The sequence below is a fragment of the Sarcophilus harrisii genome, chromosome 3 (assembly GCF_902635505.1).
Source record: "Sarcophilus harrisii chromosome 3, mSarHar1.11, whole genome shotgun sequence".
In the NCBI taxonomy this organism is placed as follows: domain Eukaryota; kingdom Metazoa; phylum Chordata; class Mammalia; order Dasyuromorphia; family Dasyuridae; genus Sarcophilus; species Sarcophilus harrisii.
In genome coordinates, this window is record NC_045428.1 from 406,681,424 (window position 1) to 406,699,251 (window position 17,828).

Sequence of the window (17,828 nt, forward strand, 5' to 3'; positions counted from 1 at the left end):
AGCCCCATGATCAAGTTGCACTGCCTGCCCCACCCCATTACATTTTACATAGGTGAAGTCATATTAGACTGAATACTAAGCATAGCCTCAAAGGGGAAAAGCTTTATAATTGGACTGTCTGGCTCCACTATTTCCCCCATCCTTTAACCCCTTGGTAGTTGAGTGTGATTGTAGTTAAAAAAGAAAGAAAGAAAGAAAGAAAGAAAGAAAGAATGAAAGAAAGAAAGAAAGAAAGAAAAAGAAAGCCAATGGAGATAGTGGTTCATTTTGTGTTTTGTACTTTCACCATCTAACAGTGACTAGTACATAGTAGGTGTTTAATAAATTCTCATTGACTGTTGAATGATATAGAATCTTGAAAATGTGTTCATAATCCCAGCTCTGACACTTAATAGCCTTGTACACAAGCAAGTTGTTTAATCTTCTTGCATCTGTTTCCTCAAAAAAAGTATAATAATATCTGAATTCTCACTTCCCAGCCATCTCCAAACTATTCCACCTGCTCTATTGCCATCATCCTCATCTCCTCCCAATAGAAATTTGAATTCTCTCCCTTAAAGGTGTGTTTTCATCTTATTTTGCCTATATTTTGACCTCTATCTTGCTATCACACAATCATAAACCCATAAACCCCCTTCCCACATGTGCATACTTTTTAGCTCCCTTGAAAGTGGTGTTTTCCCCAAGTAGAATATAAGAATCCTTAAAGGCAAATTTTATTTGCTTGTATTTTCATTCTAAGTGTACTTGAAAATTCCTCTGTTTATTTAACTAATGGTTTAACACCTACTTTCACCATTCCCTGAGATGCATTCTGAATCTCTTCTCTGTTTAGACCTATAGTTTTCACCCAACCCTGCTAGTCTACATAACTGGCTACATAACATGTACCAGTAGATTCTTGTCCCTCAGTTTTTTTTTTTGTCTGTTTTTTTGTTTTTTGGCTGAGGCAATTGGGGTTAAGTGACTTGCCCAGCGTCACATAGCCAGGAAGTGTTAAGTGTCTAAGTCAAATTTAAACTCAGATCCTCCTGACTTCAGGGCTGGTGCTGTACCCACTGAGCCACCTAGTGTCTACATAAACTGGAATTTCTGATTTTCATTTGTCTGGTCCATCCTACTAGCACTCTAGAAACATACCATTTATAATGATTCTCTGTCTGTCTGTCTCTCTTTCTCTCTCTTATACACACACACACACACACACACACACACACACACCTTGAATTATATTTTTGAAAGGCCATCTACTTTGTTTTGGTGATGGTTGGAGAGGTTGGAGAGCTGACTCTAAAAAACAATACCTGTATATATAATATAAAAACCCAATTATGGTATGCTGCATTGGTTTCAAAGAAGCTGAATATGCACATTTCAGCATTGTCCATCAATTAGAGAAGTTCACAATGGCCAAATGAAACCCATTATACTTGCAAATATTTCATTTTTCCAGTCAGAACATATAATGGATTCTGTGTTCAATATTGGCAAATCATCACTATAATAGATAACATTCCAATGACACCTAGATAGTAGAGCTACCACCTTCTTTTTATCCTATACCTACATTCCACAGTCATTTACCATTTTGTGCAAATACATGACTCTCCAATGATCTGGAATCCCTTAAATGTGGGACTTTATAAAATTTCCTTCATTGCCAATCATTGCTTTACTTTGCCCCAAATTTCTTAAGATAAATGCATATTTATTTTGACCCTGAAACTCCAGCTTAGAAAAACATTTTCTGGGGGAGAGAGAAGGTATAGAAATTTGAAATACAATTATAACTGTTTTAAAATAATATCCTGCTATTTTCAATCTCAAAGAAAACCACTGGGATTTAAGGTGGTCACTGTTTCCACTTCATGTCATTTGATGTGCTCATTCTATAAATCTCTCCCTGACTCACCTCCCTGAGCTCACCCTGTGTTTACATGTTTTTTTTTTCTTATTAATGTATAGAAATATGTGCGCATTACAATGTACTGATTTATGGTGGACATGTAAAAAGAACAATGAGTAGGCCTTTAATAGAATATTTCTCAGAATAGGAAACTTCCTCAGCTGTCCATTCCTGCAAGCCTCATGATTTAACTTTGGAATTTGCTTTTACTTGCTGACTGGATCAGGTCCTAAGTGCTCAGGGGAGACTCCAATGGAAAAAAAAATGAAGGTGTGCCCATGCTTCAGAAAAATGTAACATACAACTTAGTCTTTTCATAGAGCAAGTGTGGTTAATTGTTCACACAAATAAAATTCTTTATTTTACAAAACAGGAATTTGCTTAACAATTATTTAAATTATGGATACTTCTAGTATACTTTGAATATTATCCTGCTTGCAAAATTTTGGTTTACACAAATTTCAGGAAAAGTTTTGTTGATATATGTGTACTTCTATTCCATAATATTTCTTTGATTTATTAGAATGTAATGTTTTCATTGAAAAAATGAATATGTACTATTTTTCATGATACATTAAAACCATCCATTGGCATTTTTTACCAATATGCTTGAATCACATCTTTGACATTTTCTCAGAAGATGATTTCTTTTTTTCATCTCCAAAATATTTTCTGCAAAAGGCTCATTATCTCTTCTCAAAATAAAGTTGAGTTCACAGCAGTCTAATCCATTGTGTGGGCTAAATGAGACAATCTATATGATAAACAACTGTCATGTATAGAAAATGAAGCACATAGGCCATAGCATCATCAGGTTAGCTCTAAAAATGACCTTAGAGCTCATCTAGAGCTGATCTAGCTGAAGAACCTCATTTAATAGATGAACATTTTCTAAATGAAGTTCAAAAAGTTTAAATGATTTACTGGTAGATAGATTCAGAATTCAAACCTAGATCTATTGACTCCAAATCCATGAATAACAGATATTAAAGCCTAAGAAATCAGTCAATGAAGGTGTCCAGAGTTATTGCAGACTTGCCTGTATGAATTGTCTCTAGTATCTTTGGTTTGAGTCAGAGAATTTGAGAATTTGAGAACTGAGATTTGTGGTACTTCAGAAACCACAGAGTCAAATTCAAACACAAAAGGATTGCTTATAATAATATATCCCAAACTCCTTCTCCAACTTCAGCTTGAAGGCCATCCAAGAGGGAGAACCCATAACCTCTTCAGACACTCCATTCTGCTTTTGGGCAGCTTTCATTGTTAGTACGTTTCTCCTGACATCAAATTGCTGTCTTTTTAATTTTCACACATTGCTCTTTGTTGTAATATGTGGGTCAAATAGAATAAGCATTATCATTCCCAGTTGTGACAGCCATACAAATACTTGAAGACAGCTATTATGTTCCCCTAAGCTTTCTTCAAGTTGCTCATGTATCATATGTATCATTTCTGCTTCTTGAGAATTATTTGTTTGACAGAGAACTGGTTATCATTTCATTAGCATCTCCAGAATAAAGTTTATATTGAATTTAACTTCCAGATAAATGTGGTGTGTGTGTGTGTGTGTGTGTGTGTGTGTGTGTGTGTGTGTATTTGAGAGAGACAGAGAGAGACAGATTCAGATAGCCACATGACAGAGATAGGCAGAAAGGGAGAGATAGAGTGATAAGAAGTAATAAGGAGTTACAGAGGGAGACAAAATAAAGACTTTTAAACTATAAATAAATTTGCCTCATATAGTTAGTAGGGCTATCTTTGATATGCCCTATTAGATTAGAAAAATTGTAAGAGCCAGATGAATGAGGATGTAAAGGTCATAAGATATACAGCTTTCAAAAGATAATCCTTGCATGAGGATTTTAGTATGGAGGACCCCAACTTTCATATCAATAAGGAAGTCCTTTGATCCCTGGAATGTTGAGATACTTTGGGAGATTATTTAGTGCCATTACCAAAGACTAAGAGTGAGGATTCTTATTTGAAATTAATGATAGTCATTTATATCTAGATGGCTAATCAAGTTAAGAGCAGCTAAACAGGTGAATTTAAGCTTTTGTTGTTCAGTTGTTTCAATGCTGTCTGACCTTTGTGGGTCTATTTGAGATTTTCTTGGCAAAGTGGTTTGACATTTCCCTCTCTAGCTCATGTTACAAATGAGGAACTGAGGCAAACAGAGTTATGTGACTGCTAGTAGGTATTTGAGGCCATATTTGAACACAGGAAGATGTTTCTTACTGATTCCCAAGTTCAGTACACTATTTAAATAAAGTTACTCTTCTATAAAAGGAAACATAAACTCACATATAAGTTAGAGCAACTACTAGCATAAGCTTTGAGGGCAACTGCAAATAAATACAAACCCTAGAAAGTACTACTGCAGCAATCCTTTGAATTAAATTGCTGCCTCCTCTGTATATTTCTCTATCTCAAATCCTCAGAGTAAGGCTAATGCCTCTACAGCAGTGGTTCTTAACATTTAAATTGTGTTTTAATATTATAGTACCTTTTGACAGTCTGGTGATTGCCTACTGGTGCAAATGCTTGCCTTAAGTCTTTCCCCACTTCAATCTAACCTCACTATTTAGTTACTAAAAAGATTTTCCTAAAGCATAAATTCCTTTACTCAAAAATTCCAGTGGCTTCTTATGATTGCCCACAGACTAAAATAAAAATTGGTCTATTTGGCATTCAAAGCCTTTTATAATCTTGCCTGTTTCTTTCCAGTCTTCTTATGTCTTATTCTGTGACATTTTATGACAATCTACTCCATCTCTTGGCTCCAGAGTTTATCCCTGACTGTCCTACTTGCCTGGAACACTTTCCCTCTTATGCTCCAACTACTGAATTTCCTGACTTCTTTTAAATTACAGTGAAAATCCCATCTTCTACAGAAAACCTTCTCCTTTATTAATTCTAGTGCTTTCCTTTTGTCAATAGCTTCCTCTTGCTCTGTATGGCTTGCTTTATGTATATTTGTTTTTATATTGTTTTCTCCATTAAAACTTTTAAAAGCTCCTTTAGGCTAGGCACTGTCTTTTGTCCCCCCTTTTTATTACCCTAGCACATAGCACAGTTCTTGGGACATAGGAAGCACTTAATGTATGTTTATTGATTGATTAGTGAAGCCTAGGGACCCTTTTTAATCAATAATATTTAAATGTATAGTAAAATGCTCTAATATTACTAAGAAAACCATTAATGTTGAAATACAGTTATCAAAATATTTTTAAAGTTTATGAATTCCAGATAACCTATAAATTAATTATTTGTGACCAAAAGTAATGAGTCTATGACTTTTTAATCTTGAACCAATATGAGTGACTTAATGACCTATTTAGTCATTTATACAAGTAAAGATATAACACCTACAATTCTAGAATGATGATGTGTATGCTTTGAGAGACAAGGGGCTAGACCTTTTGCTCTCTCCTCAATAACTGGGACTCCTTAATGGTTTAGGGTCCTTAGTCATACTAATTAGGATAACAGGTGTGTGACATTCTAGCCTCAGTTGACCTTGAGGCTATATCTATATTCTGTAGAGCCTCTCATCCCAAGTTAGACTTAATATGACCTCAAAATAATTTAGGGAATTTCAAAGTATCACAGCTTGAAACCACAATGACTAAGTACAGGATTCTCATGAAGATTGACTATTCCATGTTATATACCAACAATTTATGTTAAGACATTGAAATCAGAGTAGAGAATCACTACTATTCTGTTCCCACATTTCTGAGGAATCCATTCTATAAGAACAAAAGTTGGTATTCTTTGAAGAAAAAGCTTCTCTTTTAAATCTTTTCCATAAAGGCTTTTTGATTTCTTATCATTTACTGAAATTAATTATCTATTGTGAGAAATAAGGCTGCCCATCTATAAAAGAATCATGCTAGGCACAAGAAATAAGTAATGTGCTGAGTAAAGAGACATTACTATGAACAGGAGATATAAGTTCTGTCAAGTCACTCTCCAAACACCAGATCTAAAATTGTCTTCCCTGTAATTCTCATTAGAGAAGAACAAACCATTTAGAGAAAGACAAATGATACTAATACCGTTTTCTGGTACTGGTCTGTGACTAAATATCAGTTAAGTTGTAGATTTAAGAAGGGAGTTTTTTGCTTAGATGATGTTTAATGTTAAATATACTGGTGTTTCATTTCCTTTTAACCTAGAGACCTCTGGTATTTATCAGATGTACTGCTTCCTGGTCTGAGACTTAGTATTCCCACAATGACTAAGCCCTAGGAAATAAGCCATGGAAAAAATACATGGACTTAACTCTAGACTTTGCTTTTCCTTTAATAAAACCACTCTTTTAAGAGTTTGAAAAAAGTACAAGAAGGAAAAACTTGGCAAGTTTATCACTATAAGAAATTTTTACTAGTTTTTGAAGACTTCCTCCTTAGTGTGGGAATTAATATTATTTCAATTTCTGTTAACATGAATATATCCTATTCTATACTGATCTATGTTCTCAATCCTATAGGTAAGGGTGCAGAGAGAAAGGTCTTTAAAAGAGGGGAGTTTGACCATTCTATCACTTCCTGTAGGAAGTTCAGTTGCTCTGAGGAATTACTATCTCTAAAAATCTTAGATTAGACAAAAAGTAAGATGTAGAAGCATGAATGGGGTGTGAAAGAGTGACAAAGGCAGTGAGAGATAATGAGAGAGAATGAGAGTGATAGAGAAATTGAAAGAGAATGACAAAAGGAAGAGAGAATGACTGAGATTTTAAAAATTCTTATTTTCAAGACTTAATTATAATATAGAAATATATGATACTTCCACTTGGTTACAGAAATTTTAAAAGTAACAGTCTGTTTTGTTAAAACTGTCAGGGAAAATTAATGACCAATTTAAGAATAAAGAATGAATTTAGCTTTAATGAAGCTGAATAAGAAAGAGAAATGTGACAGGTAATTTCAAAAGCTTCCTATAAAAAGCCTTGGAAACAGGAATCTTTAATGTATGGTTTTATTCTGTTAGCTTTTTATATGTTCATGACCTAGAAAATTAAATTTTGAAATCATGACTCCAAGAGCAAAAGTTGAGAAGAAGAAAAATGTTGTGGTAAAAGGGTTTTGAACCACATGTTTATGTTTGTATATGTGTGTGTGTATGTGTATGTGTATACCTATATGTATGCATCTATATGAATGTGCATAATTACACAGACGGATAACACTCAGTCCACATTGTCCAATTCACCTGTGCTTGGTTTCTGAAGCATTGCTAGGTTACACAAGATTTCATCAGGGAAAAAAAAGCCTATTGTGATTGCATATTGATAGCCTTCAACATTTAGGACCCTCTGTTCATTCTCCAATTTACTCATTTTAGAAATCACTAAAGAAAGCTAGCCAAATTAAAACTACATTATAACGATAGCAATGACTTGTCACAGTTTTATATCTGATTTTCAATTTTCCTTTGGTGTTTCTTAGACCACATTTTCTTTCCTCTATCCCAAGTTTATACAAGTGTTTGTTTCATCACTTAGGTTTCCAATCTACTAAACCTTAACAGGTTCTAACAAATATATGAGAAGCACATTGCAAATGCAGCAACTAAAGAATCATTAACTTTTTCCAGTAGTTTTTTTCCCATTCAAAAATAAATAATTTCTCATTCAAGGAAAATGAGAAGAAGACAAAACTGAGCAGTCATCTAAGGGGGAAAGCTAAAATTAGGTTTAAAGCAAGTTTGAAGCAAAGTTACATGCAGGTTTGAAGCAAAGAGGATAAGCCTTTGGATCTACAAAGAATGGAATTAATTTTCAGGTGCGATGCCAAATCTAGTGATCTATGAGAATTGATCAATTGCTAAACTCATTTTTCAGATAAAATTCACCCTACCAAAATGAAATAATTTAGAAAATTGGCTAACTTTATTTTGATCTTAGGTTCATAATACAATATTTTTGTGTTGAAAGGAATCTTGGATATCATCTCCTTCAACAAATGAGAAAACTCATTTAGGTCATCAGATCTAAAGCAACTTATCTATGTACACATTAACTGTTTATCCTATTTATTTATCTATAATATAAACAATATGCACATATGTATGTACACTTTGTATGCACACACATGTAAATACATCCACATACATAAACATATGCTATTTTGTATCTATGTATGCATGCATATATATGTAGACACACGTCTTTATGTTTATATACACATAGAGAGAGGAAAGGAAGGAGGGAAGGAGAGAGAAAAGAGAATGAGAAAGAGACAGAGAGACAGAGAGAAGGAAAGAGAAAATAATATTCTTGGTTTCCTATAGATAATTGCATTCTTTTCGACTGATTTATAGAATGAGTAAATATTCACTTCCCTAAGGCCATAGATTAAAGATTTAGAGGTGAAAAGGACATTAAAAGTCTTGTAGTTAAACTCTCTTATTTAAAAGGGAGGAAATAGGTTCATAGACATAACATAATTTTGCCCAAGGTCTCATAAGCAGTAAGTAACATTGTCAGAAGACCTTAGACTAGTCCTCTGGCTCTAAATCCTCCTTCCTTCAATAGTCTCCTCAGATGTTTAATAACTATTCATGTGTGCCACAGTCAATCTTTATTTGGATAGCCCACACTGATTTGGAAACATCTACCAGACACATATACCTTTTTCTCTTTAAATAAGTTCTTGGAGAGTGATGCTAATTCTCTTATTGTACAAGCTTTATCAAGAATTCTATTATAGAAATGGGGGCCTCATCTTTTCTCAGCATTTGGAGTCAGGGTATTGGGGCTGTCAACATGCATACCTGTGAAAAGAGCAAACTGGATGGGTGGGTGGGTTGGGGGATCTACAGAAACATCTTTCCTTTCTGGGCAGAGAATCAGGGGCACTGCTAGGGCAGAATGTTGCTGGCATTTGCCTGACTTGGTTACTATGTCAACTTTTCTTAACTATCTTCTTAGTTACACTTGAAGATTCAATAAGGGAGGGCTGGAAGTATTTCCAGAAACAAAAGATATAAATAGGAGCTACTTTTAAAATACATTCTATTTTCTTTATAAAAAATAGACATTAATGGACCATAATATTAAACACTGTGAAGCCATGGATAACTGGATGCCCTAAGGCATCTTACTGAAGATGAAGAGCAATCCCTTCCCACTAATGAAATCTCTTAAATGACTGAAAAGAACTGATGATCTTGTCATAGTTGGAAGAATGTGTGAGAGCAAGCCAAAAAGTTTGGTATAATTTTTCTTATCCAATAGTTTTGTCTTTAAATTTAACCTAACATCTTGAATATCCTTTACAATCATAATCTATGATTCTTCTGTGCAAATTTCATAGCGTACTTCTAGAACCTCCTGACAAAATGCAAATGCAAATGATAGTAACTGACAAACCTATGCATTGAACATTTTCTTTAGTGGGTAGCAAGGTAGATTTAGTGTGCAGCAAGATGGTGCAAAAAATACAACTCTGGGCCTGAAATCAGAATGCTAGGCCTGGAATCAAGAAGACTAATCTTCCTGAGTTCAGATCTAGACTGAGTTAGTAATTTCATCCTGCATATCTCAGTTTCCTAATCTGTAAAATGAGCTGGAGAAGGAAATGGGGAAAAAAAACATTGCAGGAATTTTGTCAGAAAAGTTCAAATGAGGTTGCAAAAAGTGAAGCAGGATTGAAAAATGACTGAACAACAAAGTGCATGAACTCACTCAACTCTGTTCTGCACTTACATTTATTTTCTCACCCCAATCTTTCCCTTTTATCTCATCACATCCCTTCAAATCTTTATAGCTATCCCTTTTGAAGCTTCTCTTCACAGAAACATAGGATGTCAAGTCTGGAAAGCTAGAAACAAGACCATATAATCCAATTCTTTAATTTTATGGAACAGTAACTAACCTGAGTTTCAGGGACACAAAGTGACTTTCAAGATTATATAGTTTAGTGCAATCCCATTGCTAATATCTAGATATCCATTCTCTCTCTAGTGCTCTTTCTAATTAGGCACCATTTACTATGTATTGAAGCAAAAGACTACAAATCTTAAATTTCATAAAGATATAATGTGCAGATAACAGTAACAGTCACTGAACTTAGTGCTAGCAAGGTTTATAGGTAAGTATATTTTCCCAAATCTGAATGACATTTCGCACAAAAAACCCACATTACCAAAACAAACTTGCTTGTCAACGTGAAAAATTTTTTTTATATGAGGACATACCTGAAAGGACTGTGTCATTTAATATTTTTCTTTTAACAAATGTTACTAATTCTAAATTATACTTGGTTAAAAATGGAAAATCCTGTTAGTGCCTCTTCAGATGTGATAAATGCTTCCTACATTTTTCAATAAATTATTTATATTTTGCAATTCTGTCATTGTTGAAAATTATGGTAATGATGCAATTTCAAACATATGAGCTATTAACATTTTAATGGCATTTCAAAAACATTAATCAAATTTATATGTTTTTCTCCCAAAATGTGACATTGTCCTGTCACATTTTATACCAAATTCATTAAGCACATTTAGTTTAATCGACTGAAGACAAGCTGCTGGAAGGCCTTTTTAAAAAATTTTTATTTTGCAAGTGACAGGCAGTCATACTTCATTCTTTTACTACCCGCTGACTTAGTGAAACAAATATGGTTTTCCTTTTGTCACAAAAGGAACAGCCAGAGGATGATCCAATGCATTGTTCTCTAACTATAGTTTTGGAAAAACAAATGATTGCACTGATTTATTTGCAGGTAATAAACTAACTTATTCAGAGCTTTAGGACATAGGAGACATTCATATTGAATGCCTTCTGTATTACAATTCTTGTCCTGGTTTTTACAAAATTAAAAAAAAATTATACTTAAAAAAACCTATTTTTATTTTCCTGAATTGTGGTGATTTGCTAGAAAGTAAGCCATCTGCTGCCTCATCAGTTTTTCCCCCTCACTGTTTTGAAAAGCAAACCTACCCACACACTTTATTAGCTTACTTCTATTGAACAAGGTGCTATGCCAAGAAATCAGATCAAAGTGTTATGCTAACCTTCAAAGTTGTTGCTGTGACCACTTTCAGATGACATCTTGTCAAAAGATGTTTTCCCACCTTTCTTGTCTGGATCTTTCACAGGACTGACGGGACGGCTACTGGGCTGACTCTTCAATGCTGGAGAACACAAACTTCGCTCCGTTTCCACTTCCTGTTAGAAGACATTAAGGGGATGTGTGTTAAAAGCAATCAGTAGGAAACAGATGTGGCTTTCAGAGGGTTGGGAAGGCAAAAGATGGAGAGAGAGGGAGGGAGGGAAAAGGGGGGTTTCTATCACAAGGGATATTTTCCAATAAGCTTTAGGGTAAATTTCTAACTTTACCAAGAACTACAGATGCATGTTTACTGTTTAGTTTACATTTCAGTCACCAATATCATTTCTGATTTAGCTTTTCTTCCATGTGGCTTCCTTCCCTTTTCACAAAAAAAGAGTAGAAATTTAATGCAATGCATGCTAATATATGCCATTTACTGAGTCCAAAAAAAGTCGATAGCTTGAAATTAAAAAAAAATGTATTAACATTATGTGCTGAAGACAAAGAAAAATGAGATTTAAAAAAATCATGCCCACCTATGATATTTCAAAAAAATTATCAGCATCTGAAATAAAGAATCAATGCAGTTATATACCATTAAATAAAATTAAGGGTGTGGGGGACATACCATTTCCTTTACTACAGTGTTTCCAAAGTATGTTCCATAGAAAATGTATTGGGGAAATGCACACACACACACACACACACACACACACACACACACACAATTATACCTTTAAGTATTTTATTTTTTGGAAAAAAAACTTTTTAAAAAAGGAAGCAAATATCAGCGAGATTCCCCAAAGGGAAAGTCAATATTCTTTATTTGTTAGTCTATTAATTTCTCAAAAAAAAAAAAATGGGGTTGGGGGGGGCAGCATATATAGGCAGAAGTTTCTTCTATCCTTGTTCAAGAAATCTGAATGTTCACCCTCGGAGTATTCCTGGCACATAGTAAATGCTTAATAAATGCTTGTTGACTTGCTGACTTCTAAACCAACAATCCAGTAATATAATAAGTCACTTTTCACATTTATGGAATCTTCAATAGAGGGCTTAATGAATGTGACTTTAGGATTGAAAGTCAGCTTGGCTCTAAAAGCACTTTTTACAGTAGATTACTTTGCTGCATCTTCATCTGTCATAGGAAAAAATAGCTCTTTGGCTAAATAACCCTTTGGCATATTTTCTGAATTGTACATCAATTAAAACAGAAGTTGCTAAACAATTTCAATATGCTGTGGTCTATTTGCATATACTTAATAGCCTCTTATTTAAACAAACAAGGTAGCTCTCTTGTTCATCATAATTTTTTAAAAAATTATTATTGTCACTATTAATTGAAGTTAGGTCCAAGGTAGGTTATGCTAAATCAGTCTAAGATTGTTTTCTTTATATATTTTTTCTTTTTTTAAATTTAATTTTCATCCATTATTGAACAGTTAATATAAAACCTTGGGAAACAACATAAATTTTAAAGAATAAAGGCTACTCTTAATAATCATTATACAATGCTTATTTTGAGTGAAATGTCTCAAGATTAGCCCCTATGCCAGTCCTCCACTGCAAATTCCAAGACAAATACAGTAACATGTACTCTATTGAAGATATAAGTAGAGAAAATAATGTAAATGAGTCAGAGAAATAGTTTTATTAACTGTATTTGAAATGCCAAACTAGCACAAGCAGATAAAAGTTCATTCTATATTATTGTACTATAAGAAATGATAAGTAAGCTGATTTCAGGAAAGCCTGAAAAGATTTCAATGAGCTGATACAAAATGACATGAGCAGAACCAAAAGAACATTTCACACAGTAACAATAACATTGTGCTTCTTGCAGCAATACAATGATACAGCACAATTCCAAAGGATTTTTTTTTTTTGGCATCTCAGAATGGTTTTAATTTGTATTTTTCTTTTCTTTTCTTTTCTTTTTTTTTATTTAATAGCCTTTTATTTACAGGATATATACATGGGTAACTTTACAGCATTAACAATTGCCAAACCTCTTGTTCCAATTTTTCACCAATTCCAAAGGATTTATGATGTAAAATGGTATCTACAACCAGAGAAAGAACTGATGAAGTCTGAATGCAGACAGAGACATATTATTTTAGCTTTCATTTCTTTTCATGGTTTTATTCTTTTGATCTGTTTTTTTTCTTTCATAATATGGCAAATATGGAAAAACATTTTACATGCTTACACATATATAACTTATAGCATGTTGCTTACCATCTTAGGGAGAAAGCAGGTAAGGAAGAGAAGAAAATTTCAAACTCAAAATTAAAAAAAAAAGAATGCTAAAAATTGTCATTACATGTAATTTGAAAAAAAAACTATTTAAAAAAGAAAAAAAAATGTTTATTCCAGAAAAGGTGCATTTTCCCCACATACCTTATCAAACTATTCCTATACCTTGACATTCTGTGACTTCAGTACAAAATCAAAGTAAAAAAATGTTGAAAAATATTGTTTCAGATTAAAGTATTTCAAAACAAAGTTAAAACAATGAAAATGTACTGATTTTTTTTATTAGAAGACCTGATTTCAAATCTTACTTCTGCTACTGAATGACCTTAAGCAAGTTAATTATTCCCCTATGGCCTCTGTTCCTCATCTGTTAAAGTAGAGATGGTCTCTAAATATTCTTGCATCTCTATAAGTCTGTGATCTTATGGTAGTCTCTTAAGAATTCTCAGTTTTATATACTATGAAGATTTTCTTCAGGAATAGAATCAAATGGTACCAGACATGAGGAATTACTTTTAAATTTTGTGCTAATATCAAGACAAGAGGCCAAAAACCTTTTCATCTTACTCACACCCTGCAAATCTGCAATATACTCTAATATATCCTTAAATCTTCACCAATATTATATCATCTTTCCTACTTCTCCCCTTACTTTTCAGACTTTTCAGGATCCTTTCTTCTGTTATATTCCCCTGTAAGAATATAAACTTTTTAAGAAGAGGGACTGTCTTTTGGCTTATTGACGTCTGAGCACTTAGTATAGTAAACATTTAATATGTTTTATCTAATATTTCATCATATTCTTCCAATGTAAACACATAAAAAATAAAACCGACTCTATCTTAAGGAAAACAAAACAAAAAGATTAGTCATTCACTAAAATATGAGACATTTCCAAATTAGTTATCATGTCCAAAATAGGTAAGTTAGCAAAACCTTGAATTGTCATTTAATCTTTTTTGCTTCAATTTCCTTATCCATAAAATGAATTGGAGAACTCCACTCCAGTATTTTTGTCAAAAAAAAAAATCTCACTAGGATCATAAAAAGATGAAAATGACTAAAAAATGACTGAACAATAACAAAGGCCCATAGCAGAGTGGTGGCAGTCTCAAAAGAGAAGGAGGCAAAAATGACAGCTATTATAAAAATAAAATCAATAGGCTTTGTCAACAGACTGGATATGGGTTGAAGAGTAAGAAAGAATAAGAAATTTGGGAGGATATTTAGCTTGTGAGCCTGGGTGACTAAGAGAATGAGATTATGTCCAAAAATTATAGCAAAGTTAAGAAAAAGAGAAGTTTTGAGAGGTAAGATATTGAGTTCAGTTTTGAACATATTGAATTTAAGGTATTCTGGTCAAAATGTCCAATAGGAGTGAAACCACATGAAACAGCTTCTAAACAGAGTCTGGAAATGACGGATCCTATGAAAAGAGTAGATGAAAAAATTTTCCAGCTTAAGATAGGTTGGAGGACTTCAAGTAAAGTCAGTCTCAAGGGGATGAATGGGATGATCAGCTCAATATCTGGGACAGCCAGTGAGAGCACAGTGGATTCACAATCAAGACCTTCAGTTATGACTCAGTAGAGCAGATCAGTGGGAAAGCTTCCATTCCCAAAGGAGAAGACAAATTGCTACCCTGGGAAACCAGGCAATAACAGGCAGAACTAGGTCAAATTACCCCCAGTGCTGTGAGCAAAACAATACAAAGAGCCCATACACTCAAAGGCAAAACTCAAAGCTGCCCCACGATCAGAGTTCAAATTTAAAAGTCACAAAATAAGGTGGTAGGGATGATAATAGCACCTATTTCCCTATCTCCCAGGGTTGTTAGATGGATAAAATGAAATTTTATTCATCTTAGCTTAGCACAGTGCCTTTCATCTAATAATATTAGTTAGTAATGTTAGCAATTAACATTGCCCATTTATTTCCATTGATTCAGACACACTCATATCCAGAAATGCAGGACCTCACTGCAGCAATAGATTTCTGGTTGGTCCTTTGATTTGAGATTGGTCTCAAGTTTCTCTCCATACAAGTACATTCTCTACTTCTTTGCCTAAGTGATTTTTACCAAAATATAGGTATTAATGTATTAGTCCATTCCAGCACTGCTTTCAGAATCATGAGGCTTCCTATTAGTTATACAATCATATATTAATTAATAGATAGCATTTATATAATGTTTTAGGATTTTTCAAAAACATATACATTTTTAATTATTTGACCTTACAACAATAATAAAAGGTAAATGAACTGGTATCAATCTCAAAAAGAAATCTTGGAAGACCTCAAAAAAGATTTTAAAACTCAAATGAGAGATAGAAAGGAAAATTAGGAAAAGAAATGAGAATGGTGCAAGAAAACTATGAGGGAAAAAAATTTCACTACTTAATAGCTTGGTAAATAGGCAAAATGATAAAAAAAAAAAACACCATAGAAAAGAATTTCTTAAAAAACAGAATTGGTTAAATGGAAAAGGAAGTGCAAAAGCTCACTGAAGAAAATAATTCTTTAAAAATTAGGATTGGACAAATGGAAGCTGATGAAATCAAGAAGCAGTAAAATGAAATCAAAAGATAAAAACAAAAAAAATATGAAATATCTAATTGGAAAAAGATTTGACTTAGAAAATAGTTCAACAATAGGTAATTTAAAAATTATTGGACTATCTGAAAGACATGATCAAAACAAGAGTGTAGACACCATCTTTTAAGAAATCATTCAGGAAAATGTCCTTGATAATATAGAACTAGATGGTAAAAATAGAAAATTGAAAAAAAATACATTTGTCATTCCCAAAATGAAAACTCGCAGAAATATCATAGCCAATTCGGAACTCCAAAGTCAAGGAAAAAATATTTCAAGGAGCCAGAAACCATTTCAATATCAAAGAACCATAGTCAGGATCAGAGAAAATTTACATTAAATTTATATAAATGTGTCAGAGGGCTTGGAATATGATATTCTAGAGGAAAAAGATGATAAGACTACAACCAAGAATCACCTACCCAGAAAATTTGAATATAATTCTTCAGGGAAAAAATGGATATTGAATGAAATAGAGAACTTTCAAATATTCATGATGAAAAGACCAGATCTGGATAGAAAATTTAATTTTTAAGTACAACTCAAGAAAAACATAAAAAAGCAAAGGAAAGAGAAATCATAAGTGATTCAATAAAGTTAAACTATTTACCCTTCTACATGAAAAAAGAATATGTTTAATGCCTAAGAACTTTATCATTCTTATGGAAATTAAAAGATGTATGCATAAACAGAAAAGCGAGTTGAATATGATGGGATGATATCTTTTAAAAAATCAAATTAAATTAAAGGTTCAGAAAGAAAGATGCATTAGGAGAAGTCGGAAACGTAGTATAAGACAATTTATCTCAGATTAAGAAGCATGAACAAGCTTTCATAGTAAAAGAGAAAATGAAAAGAAAAGCAGGCAGTATTTGAATCGTACTCTCATCAGAATTGTCTCAAAGAGGAAATAACATGCATGCTCAGGTATAAAATGTATCTTATATAGGAAAGAAGGAGGGATGAGGCTTCAAAGAAGGGCAAGACTGATAGAAAGGAGAATTATTAGAAGTAGTAGGTTAAAGCAAAACAATTTTGAGAAGGGACAGAGTGAAAGGGGAGACAAGAATAAATGGGGGAAATAGGATGTGAAGAAATACACAGTAATCATAACCATGAAAAATAATTTATAGCAATTTTCTCTGGTAAAGGCTTCATTTCTCAAATATATAGAGAACTGAGTCAAATTTATAAGAATAAAAATCATTCCTTGTTAATTAACAGTCAAAAGATATGCAGTAGATCAGAGTTATCTTGTAATCATAAAAATTGCTCTAAATCACTATTGATCAGAGAAACACAAATTAAAACAACTGTAAAGTACCTCAAACCTATAAGATTGGCCAATAAGACAGAAAAGGTGGCATTGTGAGCTGATTGCAACTTTCTAGAAAGCAATTTGGAACTATGCTCAAAGAACTATAAAACTTTGCTTACTATACTTTTTTATCTAGTAATTCTACTATTAGTTTTGTATCTCAAAGTAATTTTTAAAAAAGAAAAGGAAAAAAGGACAAATATATATATATATATATTCAAGCATTTCTTTCTGTGTTGTCAAAGAATTAGAAATTCAAGGAATGTCTATCAGTTGTGGAATGACTGAACAAGCCATTGTATATAATTCTGATTGACTTAGAAAGGATGAGCAGGAAAATCCCACTTTCAGAAAAATCTGGACTTAAATGAATTGATGAAAAGTGAAGTGAGAAGAACCAGAACAGAGTACACAGTAATAACAGTAGTAAAAAGATGATAAACTGTAATGACTTAATTATTCTCAGCAGTACAACAATCCAAGACAATTCTGAAATACTCATGATAGAAAATGTTATCTCCAGAGAAATAGAGGAGGCTGAATACAGAATGAAGTATAATTCTTTTAAAAGTTTTCTTTATTTTTAATATTTCATTTTCCCTTTGGTCTGTTTTCTTTCATAACATGACTGATATGGAAACATGTTTTACATGCTTGCCCATGCATAACCCCTATCAAATTGCTT

General features: G+C 33.0%; 1 protein-coding gene across 2 annotated transcripts in view; it reads right to left on the bottom strand.

The window, feature by feature from the left end:
* Window positions 1–17,828, bottom strand: part of XIRP2 (xin actin binding repeat containing 2) — a 372,930-nt gene that overhangs the window by 122,537 nt on the left and 232,565 nt on the right. Inside the window, exon 1 of one of the 2 annotated variants that reach the window (XM_031960527.1) lies at window positions 10,937–11,062. In XM_031960527.1, coding sequence (XP_031816387.1) covers window positions 10,937–10,973 — 37 coding nt within the window. In that variant the 5' untranslated portion in view covers window positions 10,974–11,062. Of the gene's footprint in view, window positions 1–10,936; window positions 11,091–17,828 lie in introns of those variants that run through there. The other variant, XM_031960525.1, reaches the window with a different exon arrangement.